This window comes from Crinia signifera, chromosome 9, assembly GCF_055691185.1.
Source record: "Crinia signifera chromosome 9, ASM5569118v1, whole genome shotgun sequence".
In the NCBI taxonomy this organism is placed as follows: Eukaryota; Metazoa; Chordata; class Amphibia; order Anura; family Myobatrachidae; genus Crinia; species Crinia signifera.
The window spans coordinates 22,913,906-22,938,648 of NC_139225.1; the positions used below are offsets into that span (position 1 = coordinate 22,913,906).

The 24,743-nt window shown below is 41.1% G+C and overlaps 1 protein-coding gene and 1 long non-coding RNA gene across 2 annotated transcripts; one reads left to right on the plus strand and one right to left on the minus strand.

The window, feature by feature from the left end:
• The first annotated feature begins 3,902 nt into the window (after window positions 1-3,902).
• On the plus strand, window positions 3,903-7,992 carry LOC146035224 (uncharacterized). Its single transcript, XR_014460602.1, has 4 exons — window positions 3,903-6,308; window positions 6,407-6,494; window positions 6,676-6,742; window positions 7,673-7,992. It is a non-coding gene; the product is annotated as an uncharacterized LOC146035224 (long non-coding RNA).
• On the minus strand, window positions 6,879-11,056 carry LOC146035222 (uncharacterized). The gene is made up of 5 exons (XM_083158552.1): window positions 10,740-11,056; window positions 10,069-10,643; window positions 9,592-9,852; window positions 8,508-9,156; window positions 6,879-7,755 (listed from the first exon to the last, which is right to left on the minus strand). Coding segments are annotated over exons 2-5 (1,131 nt in total). The 5' UTR covers window positions 10,289-10,643; window positions 10,740-11,056; the 3' UTR covers window positions 6,879-7,754.
• Between the last annotated feature and the right edge of the window lie 13,687 nt (window positions 11,057-24,743).

Below are 24,743 nucleotides of genomic sequence, written 5' to 3' on the forward strand. Positions count from 1 at the left end.
TGCCAAATATGAATTTTGGCTCATTCTGTGTGGTAAAATGTGAATTTGTGGCTCATACTGTGTGGCATATTGTTTATTTTGGCTCATTTCATGTAGCAAAATATGAAGTTGTGGCTCATTCCGTGTGGTAAAATGAGAATTTTTGGCTCATTCTGTGTGGAAAAATGTGAATTTGTGGCTCTGTGTGGCATATAGCGTATTTTGGCCCATTCCATGTGGTAAAATATGAATTTTTGGCTCATTCTGTGTGGTAAAATGTGAATTTATGGCTCATTCTGTGTGGTAAAATGTGAATTTGTGGCTCATATTGTGTGGCATATTGTGTATTTTGGCCCATTCCATGTGGTAAAATATGAATTTTTGGCTTATTCTGTGTGGTAAAATGTGAATTTTTGGCTCACTTCGTGTGGTAAAATGTGAATTTTTGATTCATACTGTGTGGCATATTGTGTATTTTGGGCCATTCCATGTGGAAAATAGGAATTCTGGCTCATTCTGTGTGGTAAAATGTGCATTTATGGCTCATTCTATGTGGCAAAATATGAATTTTCGGCACATTTTGTGTGGCATAATACTAATTTTTGGCTCATACTGTGTTGCATATTGGCCCTTATTCAGATCTGATTGCAGTAGAAATTTGTTCTCAAAATGGGCAAAACCATGTGCACTGCAGGTGGGGCAGATGTAACCTGTTCAGAGAGAGTTAGATTTGTGTGAGTTATTTTGTTTCTGTGCAGGGTAAATACTGACTGCATTATTTTTACACTGCAATTTAGATTTCAGTTTCAACACACCCCACCCAAATGTAACTCTCTCTGCACATGTTACATCTGCCCCACCTGCAGTGCACATGGTTTTGCCCATTTTGAGAACAAATTTGTACTGCGATCAGATCTGAATAAGGGCCATTGTGTATTTTGGCTCATTCCATGTGCCAAATATGAATTTTGGCTCATTCTGTGTGGTAAAATGTGAATTTGTGGCTCATACTGTGTGGCATATTGTTTATTTTGGCTCATTTCATGTAGCAAAATATGAATATGTGGCTCATTCCGTGTGGTAAAATGTGAATTTTTGGCTCATTCTGTGTGGAAAAATGTCAATTTGTGGCTCTGTGTGGCATATAGCGTATTTTGGCCCATTCCATGTGGTAAAATATGAATTTTTGGCTCATTCTGTGTGGTAAAATGTCAATTTTTGGCTCACTTCGTGTGGTAAAATGTGAATTTGTGATTCATACTGTGTGGCATATTGTGTATTTTTGGCTCATTCCATGTGGTAAAGTCTGAATTTTGGCTCATTCAGTGTGGTAAAATGTGAATTTTTGGCTCATACTGTGTGGCATATTGTGTATTTTGGCTCATTCCATGTGCCAAATATGAATTTTTGCTCATTCTGTGTGTTAAAATGTGAATTTGTGGCTCATACTGTGTGGCATATGGTGTATTTTGACATATTCCATGTGGTAAAATGTGAATTTTTGGCTCATTCCGAGTGTTAAAGTGTGAATTTGTGGTTTATATTGTGTGGCATATAGTGTCTTTTGGCCCATTTCATGTGGCAAAATATGAATTTTGGCTCATTCAGTGTGGTAAAATGTGAATTTTTGGCTCATTCTGTGTGGTAAAATGTGAATTTGTGGCTCATATTGTGTGGCATATTGTGTATTTTGGCCCATTCCATGTGGTAAAATATGAATTTTTGGCTTATTCTGTGTGGTAAAATGTGAATTTTTGGCTCACTTCGTGTGGTAAAATGTGAATTTGTGATTCATACTGTGTGGCATATTGTGTATTTTGGGCCATTCCATGTGGAAAATATGAATTTTGGCTCATTCTGTGTGGTAAAATGTGCATTTATGGCTCATTCTATGTGGCAAAATATGAATTTTCTGCACATTTTGTGTGGCATAATACTAATTTTTGGCTCATACTGTGTTGCATATTATGTATTTTGGCTCATTCCATGTGCCAAATATGAATTTTGGCTCATTCTGTTTGGTAAAATGTGAATTTGTGGCTCATACTGTGTGGCATATTGTTTATTTTGGCTCATTTCATGTAGCAAAATATGAATTTGTGGCTCATTCCGTGTGGTAAAATGAGAATTTTTGGCTCATTCTGTGTGGAAAAATGTGAATTTGTGGCTCTGTGTGGCATATAGCGTATTTTGGCCCATTCCATGTGGTAAAATATGAATTTTTGGCTCATTCTGTGTGGTAAAATGTCAATTTTTGGCTCACTTCGTGTGGTAAAATGTGAATTTGTGATTCATACTGTGTGGCATATTGTGTATTTTGGCCTATTCCATGTGGAAAATATGAAGTTTGGCTCATTCTGAGTGGTAAAATGTGAATTTGTGGCTCTAACTGTGTGGCATATTGTGTATTTTGGCCCATTCCATGTGGTAAAATATGAATTTTTGGCTCATTCTGTGTGGTAAAATGTGAATTTTTGGCTCACTTGTGTGGTAAAATGTGAATTTGTGATTCATACTGTCTGGCATATTGTGAATTTTGGCCCATTCCATCTGAAAAATAGGAATTTTGGCTCATTCTGTGTGGTAAAATGTGAATTTTTGGCTCATTCCGTTTGGTAAAATGTGAATTTATGGCTCATTCTGTGTGGTAAAATATGAATTTTCGGCACATTCCGTGTGTCATAATGCAAATTTTGGCTTATACTGTGTGGCATAATGTGAATTTTGTCTTATTCCGTGTGCCATAATGTGTAAGGGGCATATTGCACTGGGAGGGGAATATTTTGCACCGGGGGAGATGCCGGTAGATCACCTGTAAGTAAGTGTACAAAAAGTAGATCCCGGGTTACAAAAGTCCGGGCAACCCTGCTGTATAGGATGTATAGGGCCCATGCTGTATAGGATGTATAGGGCCCATGCTGAATAGGATGTATAGGGCACACAATCTGTATAGGATGTATATGGCACATGCTGTATAGGATGTAAAGGGCACATGCTGTATAGGATTTATAGGGCACATGCTTTATAGGAGGTATACGGCCATGCTGAATATGATGTATAGGGCACATGCTGTATAGGATGTATAGGGCCCTTGCTGAATAGGTTGTACAGGGCACATGCTGTATAGGATGTATATGGCACACATTATTCAGTCGGGATACAAGATAGACTTCAGAAGACGTCCAGGGAATCTGGTAATAGAGTCTCCTATTCCCAGGGACAAAGAGGAAAGGAAGGCTTTACTGTTAAGTTTAGAATCTCTAAGACCCACCTGTCCGTGGTGGATCCTTGCCAGACTTGATAAAATTGCAGCAGCCTGGCCCCTACCCTTCGTGGGTCGGCGTCATTGCTGTTCTTTTTTTAAGGGAAATTAACCTTCTCTGCCCCTTTGGGCACGAAAATTTGCCCTTGACATCCAGGTTCCCCTTTTATAGGCCCTACCCGGCCTGTAGGTCCTGGCTTCTCTGTATTCTTGCGGTTGATATCTGTTAAACTTGGTCGGTACATTTTTTTTTTGTAGTTTTGTACAGGGCCCATGCTCTATAGGATGTATAGGGCACATACTGTATAGGATGTACAGGGCACATACTTTATAGATTGTATAGGGTTACATGCTGTATAGTATGTATAGGGCACATTCTGTATAGGTTGCATAGGGATCATACTTTATAGGATTTATAGGGTGCATGCCGTATAGGATGTATAGGGCACATGCTGTATAGGGCACATATAGGATGTATAGGGCACATGCTCTATAGGTTGTACAGGGCACATGCTGTATAGGATGTATAGGGCACATACTGTAGAGGTTGTATAGGGCCCATGCTGTATAGGAGGTAAAAGGTTGGTGACATTTAATAATTGACACCTAGAAAGCGCAGCTGTACTCCAACTATAATAATTCTGCAACACTTCTTAGGGGGGTATTCAATGTCTGTCGAGTTCTGTGAAATCGCGAGTTTCTATGTTTTCTCGCCACGCAACGTTAGGTTTCTCGTCCTCGATAATTCAATCTGGTTTTTATCTCGTTTTTTTTACTGTCCCGTTTTTTTTTTTTTTTCGATCTGTTCGACTGTCGAGGGCACAAAAGCTCGCATTATCGAGCATTTTGTCCACACATTTTCCTCGACTTTTCTCGTAACCTATGCAATCTTTGCTGTGTTTGGTTTTGTCGACGAAATTTTCAACACTTCTCGTCTTGGAAGTCTCGCCAGGCTTGTGTGGCGTGATTGTAATATTATGCATTAATTTTGCTCCCTATAACACATTAGTGATATATAGCTATATGTAATAGACTACTATTGTTATCTATTTTGTTAACTACTTGTTAAGAGTGTGTGAAATCATTGTAGGAAGGGGTCCTACCTTTATTCTTGCTGCCTGATTACTGACAATCTTGTTTGGAATGTTTGCAATGTAGTGAAAGCTGACCTTCCATTTCTATGAAGAAGGACTGTTTGATGCAAATAATGCAGAGTGCATTGGAATTACTGAAATGTCATTGTAATGTCTATATGCCCTAACTGAAACTGCACAGTATATTACAATCTAGTGATAACTGTTATATGTCTTTTCCTGTGTTTTGATGCTTTATGATGTTATTCTCCTGTGAATGATCCTTATGAATGCTATGTGGATCCATCTACATGGTGTTGATTAAGTTCCCAGCATGCTTGGATACTTTGCACCTGCACCTGCTTATTTAACCCACAATCCATCATGCTTACCTCACAGCTCTCACTCCTCTGTTCTGAGACTGTAGGGAGCACACAGCATAAGCAGTCTGCTGTTTTGGAATCGTTTTCCTGTAGGTCAATTTGCGGTTTTGTCACATACCTTATTTTTTCAACATAGACTACAAGAATGGAGCCCTTCTCTGATGTAATACTCACTTTGCTGGTGAGGCTTTTGCAGCCAAGGGTTAGGGGACATGGAAACCAGGATTCCTCTGCAACATCTAATACTCAGAGATTGGCTGCATTGGGTGAGTCTGTGCGGGTGTCAATTCCACGTCCACGCCAATATAGAATTAGGCGTGAACTGGACTCTCTCTCAGAGGCTGAAGTGATAGCAAACTATCGCTTATCCTCTCGGGCAATCTATTCACTGTATCAGCAGATGGAAGCAGACCTGGAGCCTCGGGTACGGTCAAACCATGCAATTTCTGGCCTACAGAAATTGCTGGGTACATTGCATTTTTTGGCTTCGGGTACATTCCAGCCCACTTTGTCTCAGACCTGCGGTTTTTCACAGGCCACTCTGTCAAGGAGTATAACACAGGTCCTTAAATGCTTCCGTAAATTAACGACCCAGTACATCCATTTTCCTGCTACAGACAGTGAATGGCGAGAGATCAAATTTGGCTTTTTCCAAAAATGGCAGTTCCCCAATGTTCTGGGAGCGATTGACTGCACACATATACACATCACGCCACCCAGGGAATCGGAAGAATGTTTTCGTAACCGAAAACACTTCCATTCCTTGAATGTGCAGGTGGTTTGTGATAGTGACATGAAAATAATGGATTTTGTAGTGGGTTTTCCTGGGTCGACCCACGACTCCTTCATCCTGAGTCAGTCATCTATATTCCAGGATTTTGAAAGTGGCAATTTTACAGATGGCTGGCTGTTAGGTAAGTGTGTTTCCATATCCATATTGCTAGGATAAAGTCCAAAAAGCAATTAAACATTTTGAGACTTGTAATTTGTCCCTTTAAAGGTGATGCGGGATACCCAAATAAGTCCTGGTTGCTGACCCCCTTGCCTAATCCCATAAGTGTTGCAGAGAAGAAATACCAGGCGGCCCATATAGCATCAAGGCGTGTAATTGAGCGAACCTTTGGTGCACTTAAAAGCCGCTTTAGATGTTTAGATATCTCCGGCGGGGCGCTTTTATATTCACCGGAAAAGGTTTGCAGCATATTTAATGCTTGCTGTATATTGCATAATATTTGTGTGGCAAACCATTTTCCGGTCAATATAGATGCAGATATTAATCTGCATGGGGACATTTTCTCTACATTACCTGTGGGCATGGATGAACGAGTTGAAAGTAGAAGTCATGTCATCCGGACCTTTTTCTCTTGTAAGTAACTTTTGCACCACAAACATATCTTGGTATTGCTACAAATACGTAATATTGATAGTTATATTTTGCATGTATTTACAGAGTCTATTTGGATTCCCTTCTCTTTTGCATGAAATTAATGCAAAAGGAGTTGTATATGAGTTATGAAGTTCTGACGTTTACCATAATATTTTATTAAGTTGATCCTGTAATTGATTACATGGCAAGTTCATGCCAAAACCAATATCCGGCCTAAGCACAGGGTAAGTGTTTCTCTGTCAGTGTGGAGAACATATTTATGTGTGAATATGGCTATTTTTACATAATAACGTGTATTGTTGTTGTTTGTTGTGTTTTTCAGGTTGGTCTTCTCTATGTGTGTATTTATGATGTGTCCAATCCTGTTAATTTTGTGATTAAGGACACTTCCCCTACTCCAATGTTGTGTGGTAAGTATGGTAGGCTATCCAATTTGTGGCCCCTGGTGTAGTTTTTACCAACATTATGTTGTCACCACAAATATATATGTGACTGTAATGGGTATTTTTTGGTAAGGGTGTAATCAGTGTAATGTAAAGGTTTTGTTTTGTTTTTTGCACACACTCTGGACTCCTTCTTTGGGACACAAAGTGAACTATAACACAACATCAACTGGCAAGAACTTTGTTTCATAGGACCTGCGGTACTGAAAATACAGGTAAGTTGAACTAGTATGAAGTACTAATATAATAGACACAATGTTGCCAATTTTAGTATCATTTGAACACATGTCTTTTTATTTTTTGGACAAAATGAAAAATGTTAAAGTAATATTGTTTATTAGTGCAATGACATTGTTTAGAAAGATATGCCAAGATATTGTTAGCAAGACAATTGTCAAAGTATATCAGCATAAACATATTACTCCGTATTTGCTCATACAATCTCAGTTATAACTAAAAAATTTGCCCTGAACCAGCATTGGCAAATCTCCTGTACACCCAATTGCATGTAATGTGATTGAGGCTGACATTCTATAGTGAACATTGGTATTGTTGACAGGAACTCTTGAAAATAGCATTTACTTCTGTTACAAAGGTAATTCTCTAGGGCAAAAACTACAATGACATTTGCAGATCAATGTAAAGCAGTGCGGAGCGTATGGCCCGTCAGAGGTCACAACATGTCAAGGCCACGAAGCTGTGGCCTCCCACAGTTTCTCAGCAATGAAGTTGTTAACTAATCAGCCTTGGTGTTTTGTTACGCTCTGCACTACTTTCTAGTAATCAACATTTGTATTGCTATGGTAGTCCCATGTCATGGTGTTTGTTAGCATAATACATTTTACCATTGTTGGCTGTTGTCAAAATGAGTCCAATGCCTCAATTGCATTGGATGCAATTGTGTTGACAGTGGATGTTTAAATCACATCTATTAAGAATAAAGTAATCTGAATCTTCAAAGCCATACAGGCTTATTCATAATGCATGCACATAACGTGCAAATTGCTATACTAACTTATTTGTAAGTGTCATTTGCAAACCTCATGACACAACATTGATTCCTTACAACTTTGACAATGTGTTTGAGTTTGCTAAACATGTTTCTTAATGATGAACTAAACCGCTTTCTCTTTTCCATCGACTAGAAGTGGGAACTTTCAGAAACGTCAAAAATGAAAAAAATGTCGAAGGAAGTATTACATCTCCATTGTTGCCAGATGATTTCTGCCTGGTTGAAATTGCAAAGAATGAAATGTCATGAATTAAATAGTACATAATTCAATGGACCATACAAGCTGAAGTTATGCCACAACAATATTACTGCAATAAGGGCAAACAACCCCTAGATAACATAACCAATTACAATGTGGAACAAAAGTGACCTTCTATTGTCAGTTCCTGTTTTGAATGGGTTTGCAAATTGAAATTGGATTTTTATCTTTTGGCTTATGTGAATTAATTTGAAATCCTGTATCTATATATATATATATAGAGAGATATATATATCTATTTGAACATACTCCTAAGTTTGTCTATACATGTATTTTGGTAAGTAACACTTTATTTTTTTACTTTTGGACTTGTAGAGTTGTGGTTTAAGGCGACAATGTAGTTGCTGTTAGCACATGTGGCCATCTTTCCAAAATTGTTAGATTTTTCACAATTTCATATGTAATGGTTAGATAAGGTGTATTATATGGGATGTTTCCTGCTGTTTCTAATGCTATTGCCCTTTCATTGCTGGGCAGTTAAATAAGACATGATATAATGAGTAATGGAATGCATAGATGTGTTTGAAACACATTTTTTACGTACATACATTTTCTGGGGGGGAAATGTTTGAGCTTCATACAGTATGTCCATTATCACTATGCTGAACTCTGTTAAGCCCAAGACATATATTGTAGGTAATTTATCCACCTTTGCCAATGTAGAATGTAGAGCAATCATGGAAATTAAATATGTGTCAAGATAACTTACTAATCAAGAACTTGATCTTCATCTCGATCCTGGGCTGCATTCTCCAATTTCACTTCCATTGTTTGAAGACCTGTATGTGATTGATTTGCTGCATAAGTTGGGACGCTTCTTTTCGGCCCTTCATGTCTTTCTGCAACTGTATACCTTCTCATTGGTGGAGTGAATGGTCTGCGTAGTGTAGCAGGAAATAACAGATTTTCAGACGTTCGGATGGGTGACACATTTGCATCGGTATCAGTGGTGTTTGGATTATAGATGTGTTTTAAGGATTCTGCAAGTTGCTTTTGTGCGTTGGCTGCCTCTTGTTGAATGGGTAATAGCATTTCAAGTGCTGCATGTATGGCGCCACAATTGTGACTTAAATTGGTTATTTCCACATAAATATTATTGTGGATTTGTGTTGTTAGCATGTGTTCCTTACTAATTGTTTTGAAATGTGTTTCCAAATCTGTTAGCTGGACAAAGTTTCCCAGTGTTTGCCCTAATACTTTCAAAGTGTCATCCATTGACATTAATCTTTCGCTGAGCATTTCTCTAAATTCGTCTTGACCACTTTGAACTTTTGCCACAACTTTGCTCAAATCCTCTAAATCGCATGAGCTCTTCACAGTAGAATCCGTTATAGTTAGATCAACTTGATCTTCTTGACCTAGTGCAGTTAATGAAAATAATAGGAGGAATTAGGGCAATAATCATTATTATGCATTGTCAATATGACAGTTGGAAAGTAAGTATAAGTAAAAGGTTAGAGATTACCAATAAAGGACAACTTATAGTTGAAAGGGCACCAAGGTTGTGAACGAAAACACCTACCCAACATGTGCATTTAATTAGACTACGATATTTGTGACAATATTTTGTGCTTACTTATTAACGTCATCAAGTATTACCTAAAGGACTACTTGTTAACAGATTAGAGTTATTTTTCTTAGCTCTACAATTATGTTTGCGACCATGTTCCAGATTGTATATGACAGTATTAGATTTGTTCTTGTTTGAAATTCCTATAAAACAAAAACTTGTTACTATAGACATTACTTACTACACAATATAAATATTAGTACAAACTAGGAACAAATGTCACCTTGCACGGAAGATTGTTTGGTTTCACATGTGTTTGTTGTTTTTGACACAGAAGTGGAGGATACTTTTGATTTGGCCAATGTGGAGTCACAGATGCTGCTTTCAAATCCGTAAAAAGTATGTTCCGTCATTGTACTTTCGTTAAATACACTTGGAATTCCAGAAAAACCTTCAGCAGGACTGGCAGGTGGTATGTCTTCTTCGATTTCAACAGTTTCCTTTGGTTGCAGTTTGTTGCTAGAACTTTTTTTCAAAGCCAGCTCTATAAAGTGGAACAAATAACAAGGATATGTCATACTTTCATACAAGAATGGTTATACATATAGGACCCCAAAACATTACACTGAAAATGTCCCAGGTTACATGGAACTGGCTAACAATACATTATTGTGTTGTGGAGTTGGCACATTTAAGAAATGGTGGAAAATGCACATGATACGTGCAACAATATATCATGTTATAAATTATTATAAGTTACCCTTTGCGGCCCTTTTTTTAGTATGATGTTTAAGTTCTGCTACTAGGTCAGATTCGGAAATTCGGCCCTTACAAAGACTTCTGGAATCCAAAACACCCTTGACTCCCTCCACCATAATTGGATTTATTCTCCTTTTTACGATCTCTTCCCAAAGTTTCCATTTGAATTTGATCTCTGGCCCTCCGCCGGTTTTCATAGCCAACATTTTGTAGTGGGCCATTTTTTTTTTTTGTCTGACGCCGACAATCACTGTAACGCTTCATGCACGTTCGGGGTGTTCGGCGATTCCCAGCTATTGCTGTCACTCTAGAGGCAATATCTTCCCAGATTTTTCGTTTAGCCCGTGCAGCTGTCATTGTGGATCTCGGCCCATAAAGAACGTCATAGTGTCTCTCAACTTCTTCTACTAATGCCATGTTTTCAGACTCACTATAACGCACTCCCTTTTCTTTTTTGCATGTATCGTCTGAATCATGATCCTCTTCATTCGATTTTTCACTATTTGCATCATCTACACATATTTGCCTCTGTTGAGAATGACTGGTAGCAGAAGATTTGGCTTTCTGTCTCCGAATCTAAAAAACGGACACATTACAATAAATACCTTGACAATGCCGTCCCATATGTGTTTGATTAGGATAGGTTCATGAATGTGCTTGCCACAAATATACCTTTTCTTTTTTCTTTTTTTCATATAAATGCTTTTTCCATTGCAGATATTCTGCGCTTTGAAGCCAATCATCATCGGAATCTAGGGATTCATCACTGGATGGTGTAGCGGGTTTCTTACATCTTTTTAGAGTCTACAATGAATTTGAAAAGATATCGTTGCCATGTTGCATTGTGAATTGTATTTTGTCCAAAATGCTAAATAAATATGTCACAAATCACCTTTTTAGCATTGTCTCGATTTGTACCATGGCTTGTCCCCACAAATACATCAGACTCTGAGGGCTCATCATCATCAGATTGGGTCACAATATTGATTGATTCCTTCAAAAATGGCACATAGCACCAAAAATAAACAAAAAAAAAGGTCACTTAATTTAATAAGTTACAGAAAAGCCTGGTGTACAATGTTCAAATGCAAGGTTTGTACTAGACTTGAAATAAGTTACTCCCTGACCCAGAAATACCACTTAAAAAAAAATATGCTTACCATTTGCCCACAATCCTCCAATATTTCTTGCCGCATTCCCATATCAATGTCTGGCAAACCATCACTCATGGAGGAATTAGAATCTTCCTGATGTTTTCTCAGAGTGGACTTTGACATATCTGTATGTAAAACAAACAATTCAAGCACAAATTAGCACTGGTCCACTAACTACCCGTAAATGGGCAATAGACATCATAAACACTATACGGGATGTACAAAAAGGATCATCAGAGAAAGGGGTGTTGGGGATGGTTGGCTGCAGGTCCTATTCACACCTTTAGATGTGTGTACTTATTAGTAAACATTTGTTAAAAAGGGCTGGCCTACAAAGAATTTAACTATTTATAACTCCACAAAATACACTGTGGTACCATGAGCAATGGGTTATAACACAAAGGACATATCATTAATGAAAGAATGCATGGGTTGATGAGGGTTTCATTGGTGATATGTGTTGCTGCCCCTGTTTTATATGTTTTTCTAGAGTGGTGCTGGCGATGGTCCGGGTAGACATAACAGCAATAAAAAGCTGATCACCCTACTAGAAAAGCATAGAAAACAAGAGGCAGCTACACATATCATGAATACAACCCGGATCATGCCACTTAATTACTTAGACCCCTATAAAGCCATAGATAACAGGGCCAGCTAGACATAACAGTGCAAAACACATGATCATCCCACCAAAACAAAACCACAATCACAATCCTCACACTGGAAACATATATGAAAAAGGAAAGGCTAGACATATGTGGCCACAAAAACCAATAATCCCATGATAAACCAAAAAACACCATAATCCCAGTGTAAACAATTGAGCAATGTAAGCACATATGGATATTACAAGATAGAATAACTATGGGATAAATCACCCTTTACACAAATGTGAGAATTCTGTTTGGTTGTGTGACTGACAAATTTTGCTTACATCGATTTACATTTTACAGGGATTAATATATAAAGCTGTGACAATTGAGACATTGTGTGCTGGAGGGGATCTGCAGATAATGAGCCTGATCAGCCCTTTTGGACATAATACTTGTAATACATCCCTGACTATACAAATGCATATAAATATAGTGCATGGCCAAGGAGCAATACTCTGCAGAGCATGGACTGGCCCCTGCAGCGCAATACACCCACAGCTGAGAAGGAAACCTTTGAAAAAACCCTGCATTGAGAGTGCACAGCCAGCAAGCCCCAACACAACCCCTCACCATCCATCAAAGCTGCCATGAACAGTTGCAATGCTCTGCACGCGCACAGTGTGCCCCATGGCTGCAGACCATGACCAGCACCATAGTTTATCAGTGCAAATATTCCGCACACCCTACACACCATAACATAGGCAACAACAATTAGACTAGTCAAGCACAACAATAAGTTATATAGTTATGAAGAATGGCAATGTGGTGTTGTTAACAAACACATTACAAACACAATGACACAATACACATTCAAACATCTGCACCACCCACATACATGCTACAGATTAATTTACACTTACCTAACGCTTCTTCCGCAGCCAAAGGAAAGCAATATTTGGCCTGCACCCACGGACAGCATACACTTCCTCCTCAAACTCGCTCGCTCACACGTGGCGAGCAGCACAGGGACTTATATAGAAGATGTCGAGGCGGGAAACGGGAAAAAGTGACGCCCACACCTCGCAACATTGTAACAACCTCGACGGGAGTGGTCTCGCTTGATTGGCACATTGAATACCCGAGATCTCGCTTCGGCGACATAATATAATCTGGCGAGCAAAACGAAAAAGTCAAATACTCGCCGAGGAAAATAAAATCGACACAGATTGAATATCCCCCTTAGTGCGCTATATTTGCATATTTTATTTTAAAAATGAGCAATTTTATAATCATAACAATGCATAAAATAGACAAACAAAACATACAGCATATCACATAAAATAAAATTTGAGGCAATCATATGAGGCAATGTTATAATGGGGGAAATTTACCAAAATGGATTCGTAGAAAAAAGGTGTATTCGTAGGCAGAAATACACCTTTTTTTTACGAATTTGTATTTTCGGGACTTACAATCCCAAAAATACAACAATTCGTAGTCCTAAAGATGGAACATTCGTATTTGTATTTACAAATACGAATGTCCTACACCATCGATAGGATACGACAGAAATCACCATTCAAAAGAATGGTGATTCCTGATTTACTAAGCAGCCGTACTGACAATACGGCTGCTAAGTGGTGTGAAACACCCACGCAAATGCGACAGGAAAATAAAACACCATTTTCCTGTTCTATTTGCGTTTTAGCCTGCACGGATCAGTCAGATCCGTGCAGGCTTCAGTGAAAAAAAAATAGAAAAAAATAAAAAAATAAAAAAAACGGCGTGGGTTCCCCCCCACAGCTGTAACCAGCACCAGGCTGAAGGAGCCGGGCCGGTAATTAAAAATCAGGGAACCCGACAAATAGGGGCTCCCCGGTTTTTAACAACCAGCCTCAGGCTCCAGGTCTGGGGCTGGTTCCCAAAATACGGGGGACAAAATGACTAGGGGTCCCCCGTATTTCAAGAACCAGTCCCAGGCACAACCAGCCAGCAGGGTAATGCCACAGCCGGGGGGAGACTTTTTATGCAAGTCCCCCCGGCCAAAGCATTCATCCCTGTGACCGGTCAGCCTGGCCAGGGGCCCTGGGGGAGTGAGGACCCCCCCAATGAAGGGGTCCCCCCCCTCCAGGACTTACCTGACCAGGCTGAAGCCTGGTACTGTCCCCGATGCCCCTGGGCGGTGGGCATCGGGCTGATAAATGGTGTAAAAATAAGGATAAACTATTGTTTTTTACTGTGGCACTACAAGTGCCAGCAAGCCTCCCCAGCAAGCTGGAACTTGGAGAACCACAAGTCCCAGCCTGCTGGGCATTAAAGGGCCCGCTGGCATTTGTAGTTCCACAGTTAAAAAAATAGTGCACAAAACACACTGACACACTTTTAAAATAAACCTTTATTACATACAAAGCCCACACATACTAATACTTACCTATCTTCTTTCCGTAGGTATCCCTGGTCCTGTGTCGGCGTCTTCTGGTCCTGTGTCGTCTTCTTCCTCCATGTCGACCGTCGCTGTCGCCGTCCGGATCCGACGAAATCCATTTGGGAAGCTGTGGAAGGAAACCATACTCACCTGTCCCAGCGCGACGTAGTCCAGGTAAGTGTCTTGGCAAAAAAACAAAACGAACACCCGAATCCAGACCGGACACGGAGACGCACGGTGTTTGTTTACATCGTGCGGCTCCGCCTCCCGAATGCCGCTATTGGCCGCCTTGCGGCCTAGCGGCCAATCAGGAGCCGCTAGGCCGCAAGGCGGCCAATAGCGGCATTCGGGAGGCGGAGCCGCACGATGTACACACAGTACCGTGCGTCTCCGTGTCCGGCTGGTTTCGGGGTGTTCGTTTTTGTTTTTTTGCCAAGACACTTACCTGGACTACGTCGCCCTGGGACAGGTGAGTATGGTTTCCTTCCACAGCTTCCCAAATGGATTTCGTCGGATCCGGACGGCGACAGCGACGGTCGACATGGAGGAAGAAGATGACACAGGACCAGAAGACGCCGACACAGGACCAGGGATACCTACGGAAAGAAGATAGGTAAGTATTAGTATGTGTGGGCTTTGTATGTAATAAAGTTTTATTTTAAAAGTGTGTCAGTGTGTTTTGTGCACTATTTTTTTAACTGTGGAACTACAAGTGCCAGCGGGCCCTTTAATGCCCAGCAGGCTGGGACTTGTGGTTCTCCAAGTCCCAGCTTGCTGGGGAGGCTTGCTGGCACTTGTAGTGCCACAGTAAAAAAACAATAGTTTATCCTTATTTTTACACCATTTATCAGCCCGATGCCCACCGCCCAGGGGCATCGGGGACAGTACCAGGCTTCAGCCTGGTCAGGTAAGTCCTGGAGGGGGGGGACCCCTTCATTGGGGGGGGTCCCCACTCCCCCAGGGACCCTGGCCAGGCTGACCGGTCACAGGGATGAATGCTTTGGCCGGGGGGACTTGCATAAAAAGTCTCCCCCCGGCTGTGGCATTACCCTGCTGGCTGGTTGTGCCTGGGACTGGTTCTTGAAATACGGGGGACCCCTAGTCATTTTGTCCCCCCGTATTTTGGGAACCAGCCCCGGACCTGGAGCCTGGGGCTGGTTGTTAAAAATCGGGGAGCCCCTATTTGTCGGGTTCCATGATTTTTAATTACCGGCCCCGGCTCCTTCAGCCTGGTGCTGGTTACAGCTGTGGGGGGGACCCCACGCCGTTTTGTTTATTTATTTATTTATTTTTCTATTTTTTTTTACACCTTGCAGCCTGCACGGATCTGACTGATCCGTGCAGACTGCTAGAAATAATTCGTATTAGCAGTCGTATATACGGCCGCTAAATGAATTGTTACACCATCGGAGGGTTACAAAGCAGTCGTATCTGATTGCTTTGTAACTGATCCTCCGGAACACGAGTTTGCATATGACTTAAACAGTCATATGCAACCATAGGCAAAATACTAGGTTTTTCATATTGGTAAATTTCCCCCAATGTCTCTAATGAGGCTTATATGGCTTAGATTCTGATTCTGAATGTCTCTTTGAAAATGAGGCAATATAGGTATAATTACCAGACCCAGTTTAAAAGTATATGGGTCTCCTCTGGATCTTTGTAACAACACAGTTCCTTTTTCTGAGCCCGCTACCTCCCTCTGATGAGGGGAAGCGCTCAAGGTGCTGAGTGTCCAAATGCATTTGAATGCTTGTTGGCACAGGTTCAGGGACATCTCCTTGGTGTAATAACTGGTGACCGCCACCGGATTATATGGGGCTCCACATGTGGCAAAATGCGATTTTTTTTCTCATTCCGTGTGGTAAAATGTGAATTTTTGGCTTATTCTGCATAGCTTATTGTGTATTTTTGGCTCATTCCATGTGGTAAAGTCTGAATTTTGGCTCATTCAGTGTGGTAAAATGTGAATTTTTGGCTCATACTGTGTGGCATATTGTGTATTTTGGCTCATTCCATGTGCCAAATATGAATTTTGGCTCATTCTGTGTGTTAAAATGTGAATTTGTGGCTCATACTGTGTGGCATATTGTGTATTTTGACCTATTCCATGTGGTAAAATGTGAATTTTTGGCTCATTCCGAGTGTTAAAGTGTGAATTTGTGGTTTATATTGTGTGGCATATTGTGTCTTTTGGCCCATTTCATGTGGCAAAATATGAATTTTGGCTCATTCAGTGTGGTAAAATGTGAATTTTTGGTTCATTCAGTGTGGTAAAATGTGAATTTTTGGCTCATTCTGTGTGGTAAAATGTGAATTTGTGGCTCATATTGTGTGGCATATTGTGTATTTTGGCCCATTCCATGTGGTAAAATATGAATTTTTGGCTTATTCTGTGTGGTAAAATGTCAATTTTTGGCTCACTTCGTGTGGTAAAATGTGAATTTGTGATTCATACTGTGTGGCATATTGTGTATTTTGGCCTATTCCATGTGGAAAATATAAAGTTTGGCTCATTCTGTGTGGTAAAATGCGAATTTGTGGCTCTAACTGTGTGGCATATTGTGTATTTTGGCCCATTCCATGTGGTAAAATATGAATTTTTGGCTCATTCTGTGTGGTAAAATGTGCATTTATGGCTCATTCTATGTGGCAAAACATGAATTTTCGGCACATTTCGTGTGGCATAATACTAATTTTTGGCTCATACTGTGTTGCATATTGTGTATTTTGGCTCATTCCATGTGGTAAAATATGAATTTTGGCTCATTCTGTGTGGTAAAATGTGAATTTGTCGCTCATACTGTGTGGCATATTGTTTATTTTGGCTCATTTCATGTAGCAAAATATGAATTTGTGGCTCATTCCGTGTGGTAAAATGTGAATTTTTGGCTCATTCTGTGTGGAAAATTTTGAATTTGTGGCTCTGTGTGGCATATAGCGTATTTTGGCCCATTCCATGTGGTAAAATATGAATTTTTGGCTCATTCTGTGTGGTAAAATGTGAATTTTTGGCTCACTTCGTGTGGTAAAATGTGAATTTGTGATTCATACTGTGTGGCATATTGTGTATTTTGGCCTATTCCATGTAGAAAATATGAAGTTTGGCTCATTCTGAGTGGTAAAATGTGAATTTGTGGCTCTAACTGTTTGGCATATTGTGTATTTTGGCCCATTCCATGTGGTAAAATATGAATTTTTGGCTCATTCTGTGTGGTAAAATGTGAATTTTTGGCTCACTTGCGTGGTAAAATGTGAATTTGTGATTCATACTGTCTGGCATATTGTGAATTTTGGCCCATTCCATCTGAAAAATATGAATTTAGCTCATTCTGTGTGGTAAAATGTGAATTTTTGGCTCATTCCGTTTGGTAAAATGTGAATTTATGGCTCATTCTGTGTGGTAAAATATGAATTTTCGGCACATTCCGTGTGGCATAATGCAAATTTTGGCTTATACTGTGTGGCATAATGTGAATTTTGTCTTATTATGTGTGCCATAATGTGTAAGGGGCATATTGCACTGGGAGGGGAATATTTTGCACCGGGGGAGATGCCGGTAGATCACCGGTAAGTAAGTGTACAAAAAGTAGATCCCGGGTTACAAAAGTCCGGGCAACCCTGCTGTATAGGATGTATAGGGCCCATGCTGTATAGAATGTATAGGGCCCATGCTGAATAGGATATATAGGGCACACAATCTGTATAGGATGTATATGGCACATGCTGTATAGGATGTAAAGGGCACATGCTGTATAGGATTTATAGGGCACATGCTTTATAGGAGGTATACGGCCATGCTGAATATGATGTATAGGGCACATGCTGTATAGGATGTATAGGGCACATGCTGTATAGGATGTATAGGGCCCTTGCTGAATAGGTTGTACAGGGCACATGCTGTATAGGATGTATATGGCACATATTATTCAGTCGGGATACAAGATAGACTTCAGAAGACGTCCAGGGAATCTGATAATAGAGTCTCCTATTCCCAGGGACAAAGAGGAAAGGAAGGCTTTACTGTTAAGTTTAGAATCTCTAAGACCCACCTGTCCGTGGTGGATCCTTGCCAGACTTGATAAAATTGCAGCAGCCTGACCCCTACCCTTCGTGGGTCGGCGTCATTGCTGTTCTTTTTTTAAGGGAAATTAACCTTCTCTGCCCCTTTGGGCACGAAAATTTGCCCTTGACATCCAGGTTCCCCTTTTATAGGCCCTACCCGGCCTGTAGGTCCTGGCTTCTCTGTATTCTTGCGGTTGATATCTGTTAAACTTGGTCGGTACATTTTTTTTTTGTAGTTTTGTACAGGGCCCATGCTCTATAGGATGTATAGGGCACATACTGTATAGGATGTACAGGGCACATACTTTATAGATTGTATAGGGTTACATGCTGTATAGTATGTATAGGGCACATTTTGTATAGGTTGCATAGGGCTCATACTTTATAGGATTTATAGGGTGCATGCCGTATAGGATGTATAGGGCACATGCTGTATAGGGCACATATAGGATGTATAGGGCACATATAGGATGTATAGGGCACATGCTCTATAGGTTGTACAGGGCACATGCTGTATAGGATGTATAGGGCACATACTGTAGAGGTTGTATAGGGCCCATCCTGTATAGGAGGTAAAAGGTTGGTGACATTTAATAATTGACACCTAGAAAGCGCAGCTGTACTCCAACTATAATAATTCTGCAACACTTCTTAGTGCGCTATATTTGCATATTTTATTTAAAAAATGAGCAATTTCATAATCATAACAATGCATAAAATAGACAAACAAAACATACAGCATATCACATAAAATAAAATTTGAGGCAATCATATGAGGCAATGTTATAATGGGGGAAATTTACCAAAATGGATTCGTAGAAAAAAGGTGTATTCGTAGGCAGAAATACACCTTTTTTTTACGAATTTGTATTTTCGGGATTTATAATCCCAAAAATACAACAATTCGTAGTCCTAAAGATGGAACATTCGTATTTGTATTTACAAATACGAATGTCCTACACCATCGATCGGATACGACAGAAATCACCATTCAAAAGAATGGTGATTCCTGATTTACTAAGCAGCCGTACTGACAATACGGCTGCTAAGTGGTGTGAAACACCCACGCAAATACGACAGGAAAATAGAACACCATTTTCCTGTTCTATTTGCGTTTTAGCCTGCACGGATCAGTCAGATTCGTGCAGGCTTCTGTGAAAAAAAAATAGATAAAAAAATAAATAAATAAAAAAAACGGCGTGGGTTCCCCCCCACAGCCGTAACCAGCACCAGGCTGAAGGAGCCGGGGCCGGTAATTAAAAATCAGGGAACCCGACAAATAGGGGCTCCCCGTTTTTAACAACCAGTCTCAGGCTCCAGGTCTGGGGCTGGTTCCCAAAATACGGGGGACAAAATGACTAGGGGTCCCCCGTATTTCAAGAACCAGTCCCAGGCACAACCAGCCAGCAGGGTAATGCCACAGCCGGGGGGAGACTTTTTATGCAAGTCCCCCCGGCCAAGGCATTCATCCCTGTGACCGGTCAGCCTGGCCAGGGGCCCTGGGGGAGTGGGGACCCCCCCCCCCAATGAAGGGGTCCCCCCCCTCCAGGACTTACCTGACCAGGCTGAAGCCTGGTACTGTCCCCGATGCCCCTGGGCGGTGGGCATCGGGCTGATAAATGGTGTAAAAATAAGGATAAACTATTGTTTTTTACTGTGGCACTACAAGTGCCAGCAAGCCTCCCCAGCAAGCTGGGACTTGGAGAACCACAAGTCCTAGCCTGCTGGGCATTAAAGGGCCCGCTGGCATTTGTAGTTCCACAGTTAAAAAAATAGTGCACAAAACACACTGACACACTTTTAAAATAAACCTTTATTACATACAAAGCCCACACATACTAATACTTACCTATCTTCTTTCCGTAGGTATCCCTGGTCCTGTGTCGGCGTCTTCTGGTCCTGTGTCGTCTTCTTCCTCCATGTCGACCGTCGCTGTCGCCGTCCGGATCCGACGAAATCCATTTGGGAAGCTGTGGAAGGAAACCATACTCACCTGTCCCAGCGCGACGTAGTCCAGGTAAGTGTCTTGGCAAAAAAACAAAACGAACACCCGAATCCAGACCGGACACGGAGACGCACGGTGTTTGTTTACATCGTGCGGCTCCGCCTCCCGAATGCCGCTATTGGCCGCCTTGCGGCCTAGCGGCCAATCAGGAGCCGCTAGGCCGCAAGGCGGCCAATAGCGGCATTCGGGAGGCGGAGCCGCACGATGTACACACAGTACCGTGCGTCTCCGTGTCCGGCTGGTTTCGGGGTGTTCGTTTTTGTTTTTTTGCCAAGACACTTACCTGGACTACGTCGCCCTGGGACAGGTGAGTATGGTTTCCTTCCACAGCTTCCCAAATGGATTTCGTCGGATCCGGACGGCGACAGCGACGGTCGACATGGAGGAAGAAGACGACACAGGACCAGAAGACGCCGACACAGGACCAGGGATACCTACGGAAAGAAGATAGGTAAGTATTAGTATGTGTGGGCTTTGTATGTAATAAAGTTTTATTTTAAAAGTGTGTCAGTGTGTTTTGTGCACTATTTTTTTAACTGTGGAACTACAAGTGCCAGCGGGCCCATTAATGCCCAGCAGGCTGGGACTTGTGGTTCTCCAAGTCCCAGCTTGCTGGGGAGGCTTGCTGGCACTTGTAGTGCCACAGTAAAAAAACAATAGTTTATCCTTATTTTTACACCATTTATCAGCCCAATGCCCACCGCCCAGGGGCATCGGGGACAGTACCAGGCTTCAGCCTGGTCAGGTAAGTCCTGGAGGGGGGGGACCCCTTCATTGGGGGGGTCCCCACTCCCCCAGGGCCCCTGGCCAGACTGACCGGTCACAGGGATGAATGCTTTGGCCGGGGGGACTTGCATAAAAAGTCTCCCCCCGGCTGTGGCATTACCCTGCTGGCTGGTTGTGCCTGGGACTGGTTCTTGAAATACGGGGGACCCCTAGTCATTTTGTCCCCCGTATTTTGGGAACCAGCCCCGGACCTGGAGCCTGGGGCTGGTTGTTAAAAATCGGGGAGCCCCTATTTGTCGGGTTCCATGATTTTTAATTACCGGCCCCGGCTCCTTCAGCCTGGTGCTGGTTACAGCTGTGGGGGGGACCCCACGCCGTTTTGTTTATTTATTTATTTATTTTTCCATTTTTTTTTACACCTTGCAGCCTGCACGGATCTGACTGATCCGTGCAGACTGCTCGAAATAATTCGTATTAGCAGTCGTATATACGGCCGCTAAATGAATTGTTACACCATCGGAGGGTTACAAAGCAGTCGTATCTGATTGCTTTGTAACTGATCCTCCAGAACACGAGTTTGCATATGACTTAAACAGTCATATGCAACCATAGGGAAAATACTAGGTTTTTCATATTGGTAAATTTCCCCCAATGTCTCTAATGAGGCTTATATGGCTTAGATTCTGATTCTGAATGTCTCTTTGAAAATGAGGCAATATAGGTATAATTACCAGACCCAGTTTAAAAGTATATGGGTCTCCTCTGGATCTTTGTAACAACACAGTTCCTTTTTCTGAGCCCGCTACCTCCCTCTGATGAGGGGAAGCGCTCCAGGTGCTGAGTGTCCAAATGCATTTGAATGCTTGTTGGCACAGGTTCAGGGACATCTCCTTGGTGTAATAACTGGTGACCGCCACCGGATTATATGGGGCTCCACATGTGGCAAAATGCGATTTTTTTTCTCATTCCGTGTGGTAAAATGTGAATTTTTGGCTTATTCTGCATAGCTTATTGTGTATTTTTGGCTCATTCCATGTGGTAAAGTCTGAATTTTGGCTCATTCAGTGTGGTAAAATGTGAATTTTTGGCTCATACTGTGTGGCATATTGTGTATTTTGGCTCATTACATGTGCCAAATATGAATTTTGGCTCATTCTGTGTGTTAAAATGTGAATTTGTGGCTCATACTGTGTGGCATATTGTGTATTTTGACCTATTCCATGTGGTAAAATGTGAATTTTTGGCTCATTCCGAGTGTTAAAGTGTGAATTTGTGGTTTATATTGTGTGGCATATTGTGTCTTTTGGCCCATTTCATGTGGCAAAATATGAATTTTGGCTCATTCAGTGTGGTAAAATGTGAATTTTTGGCTCATTCAGTGTGGTAAAATGGGAATTTTTGGCTCATTCAGTGTGGTAAAATGTGTATTTTTGGCTCATTCTGTGTGGTAAAATGTGAATTTGTGGCTCATATTGTGTGGCATATTGTGTATTTTGGCCCATTCCATGTGGTAAAATATGAATTTTTGGCTTATTCTGTGTGGTAAAATGTCAATTTTTGGCTCACTTCGTGTGGTAAAATGTGAATTTGTGATTCATACTGTGTGGCATATTGTGTATTTTGGCCTATTCCATGTGGAAAATATGAAGTTTGGCTCATTCTGTGTGGTAAAATGTGAATTTGTGGCTCTAACTGTGTGGCATATTGTGTATTTTGGCCCATTCCATGTGGTAAAATATTAATTTTTGGCTCATTCTGTGTGGTAAAATGTGCATTTATGGCTCATTCTATGTGGCAAAACATGAATTTTCGGCACATTTCGTGTGGCATAATACTAATTTTTGGCTCATACTGTGTTGCATATTGTGTATTTTGGCTCATTCAGTGTGGTAAAATATGAATTTTGGCTCATTCTGTGTGGTAAAATGTGAATTTGTGGCTCATACTGTGTGGCATATTGTTTATTTTGGCTCATTTCATGTAGCAAAATATGAATTTGTGGCTCATTCCGTGTGGTAAAATGTGAATTTTTGGCTCATTCTGTGTGGAAAATTTTTAATTTGTGGCTCTGTGTGGCATATAGCATATTTTGGCCCATTCCATGTGGTAAAATATGAATTTTTGGCTCATTCTGTGTGGTAAAATGTGAATTTTTGGCTCACTTTGTGTGGTAAAATGTGAATTTGTGATTCATACTGTGTGGCATATTGTGTATTTTGGCCTATTCCATGTGGAAAATATGAAGTTTGCCTCATTCTGAGTGGTAAAATGTGAATTTGTGGCTCTAACTGTGTGGCATATTGTGTATTTTGGCCCATTCCATGTGGTAAAATATGAATTTTTGGCTCATTCTGTGTGGTAAAATGTGAATTTTTGGCTCACTTGTGTGGTAAAATGTGAATTTGTGATTCATACTGTCTGGCATATTGTGAATTTTGGCCCATTCCATCTGAAAAATATGAATTTAGCTCATTCTGTGTGGTAAAATGTGAATTTTTGGCTCATTCCGTTTGGTAAAATGTGAATTTATGGCTCATTCTGTGTGGTAAAATATGAATTTTCGGCACAATCCGTGTGGCATAATGCACATTTTGGCTTATACTGTGTGGCATAATGTGAATTTTGTCTTATTATGTGTGCCATAATGTGTAAGGGGCATATTGCACTGGGAGGGGAATATTTTGCACCGGGGGAGATGCCGGTAGATCACCGGTAAGTAAGTGTACAAAAAGTAGATCCCGGGTTACAAAAGTCCGGGCAACCCTGCTGTATAGGATGTATAGGGCCCATGCTGTATAGAATGTATAGGGCCCATGCTGAATAGGATATATAGGGCACACAATCTGTATAGGATGTATAGGGCACATGCTGTATAGGATGTAAAGGGCACATGCTGTATAGGATTTATAGGGCACATGCTTTATAGGAGGTATACGGCCATGCTGAATATGATGTATAGGGCACATGCTGTATAGGATGTATAGGGCACATGCTGTATAGGATTTATAGGGCACATGCTTTATAGGAGGTATACGGCCATGCTGAATATGATGTATAGGGCACATGCTGTATAGGATGTATAGGGCACATGCTGTATAGGATGTATAGGGCCCTTGCTGAATAGGTTGTACAGGGCACATGCTGTATAGGATGTATATGGCACATATTATTCAGTCGGGATACAAGATAGACTTCAGAAGACGTCCAGGGAATCTGGTAATAGAGTCTCCTATTCCCAGGGACAAAGAGGAAAGGAAGGCTTTACTGTTAAGTTTAAAATCTCTAAGACCCACCTGTCCGTGGTGGATCCTTGCCAGACTTGATAAAATTGCAGCAGCCTGGCCCCTACCCTTCGCGGGTCGGCGTCATTGCTGTTCTTTTTTTAAGGGAAATTAACCTTCTCTGCCCCTTTGGGCACGAAAATTTGCCCTTGACATCCAGGTTCCCCTTTTATAGGCCCTACCCGGCCTGTAGGTCCTGGCTTCTCTGTATTCTTGCGGTTGATATCTGTTAAACTTGGTCGGTACATTTTTTTTTTGTAGTTTTGTACAGGGCCCATGCTCTATAGGATGTATAGGGCACATACTGTATAGGATGTACAGGGCACATACTTTATAGATTGTATAGGATTACATGCTGTATAGTATGTATAGGGCACATTCTGTATAGGTTGCATAGGGCTCATACTTTATAGGATTTATAGGACGC

Bases quoted from the DNA above. Each gene is read 5' to 3' on its own strand.
- LOC146035222 (XM_083158552.1), bottom strand. From the start codon at position 10,288: ATGGCCCACTACAAAATGTTGGCTATGAAAACCGGCGGAGGGCCAGAG. The intron at 9,853-10,068 runs GTAACTTATAAT...TCCACTTTATAG, and splicing joins TAAAAAAAGGGCCGCAAAGG to AGCTGGCTTTGAAAAAAAGT. The intron at 9,157-9,591 runs GTGACATTTGTT...TAACTGCACTAG, and splicing joins CAAACAATCTTCCGTGCAAG to GTCAAGAAGATCAAGTTGAT.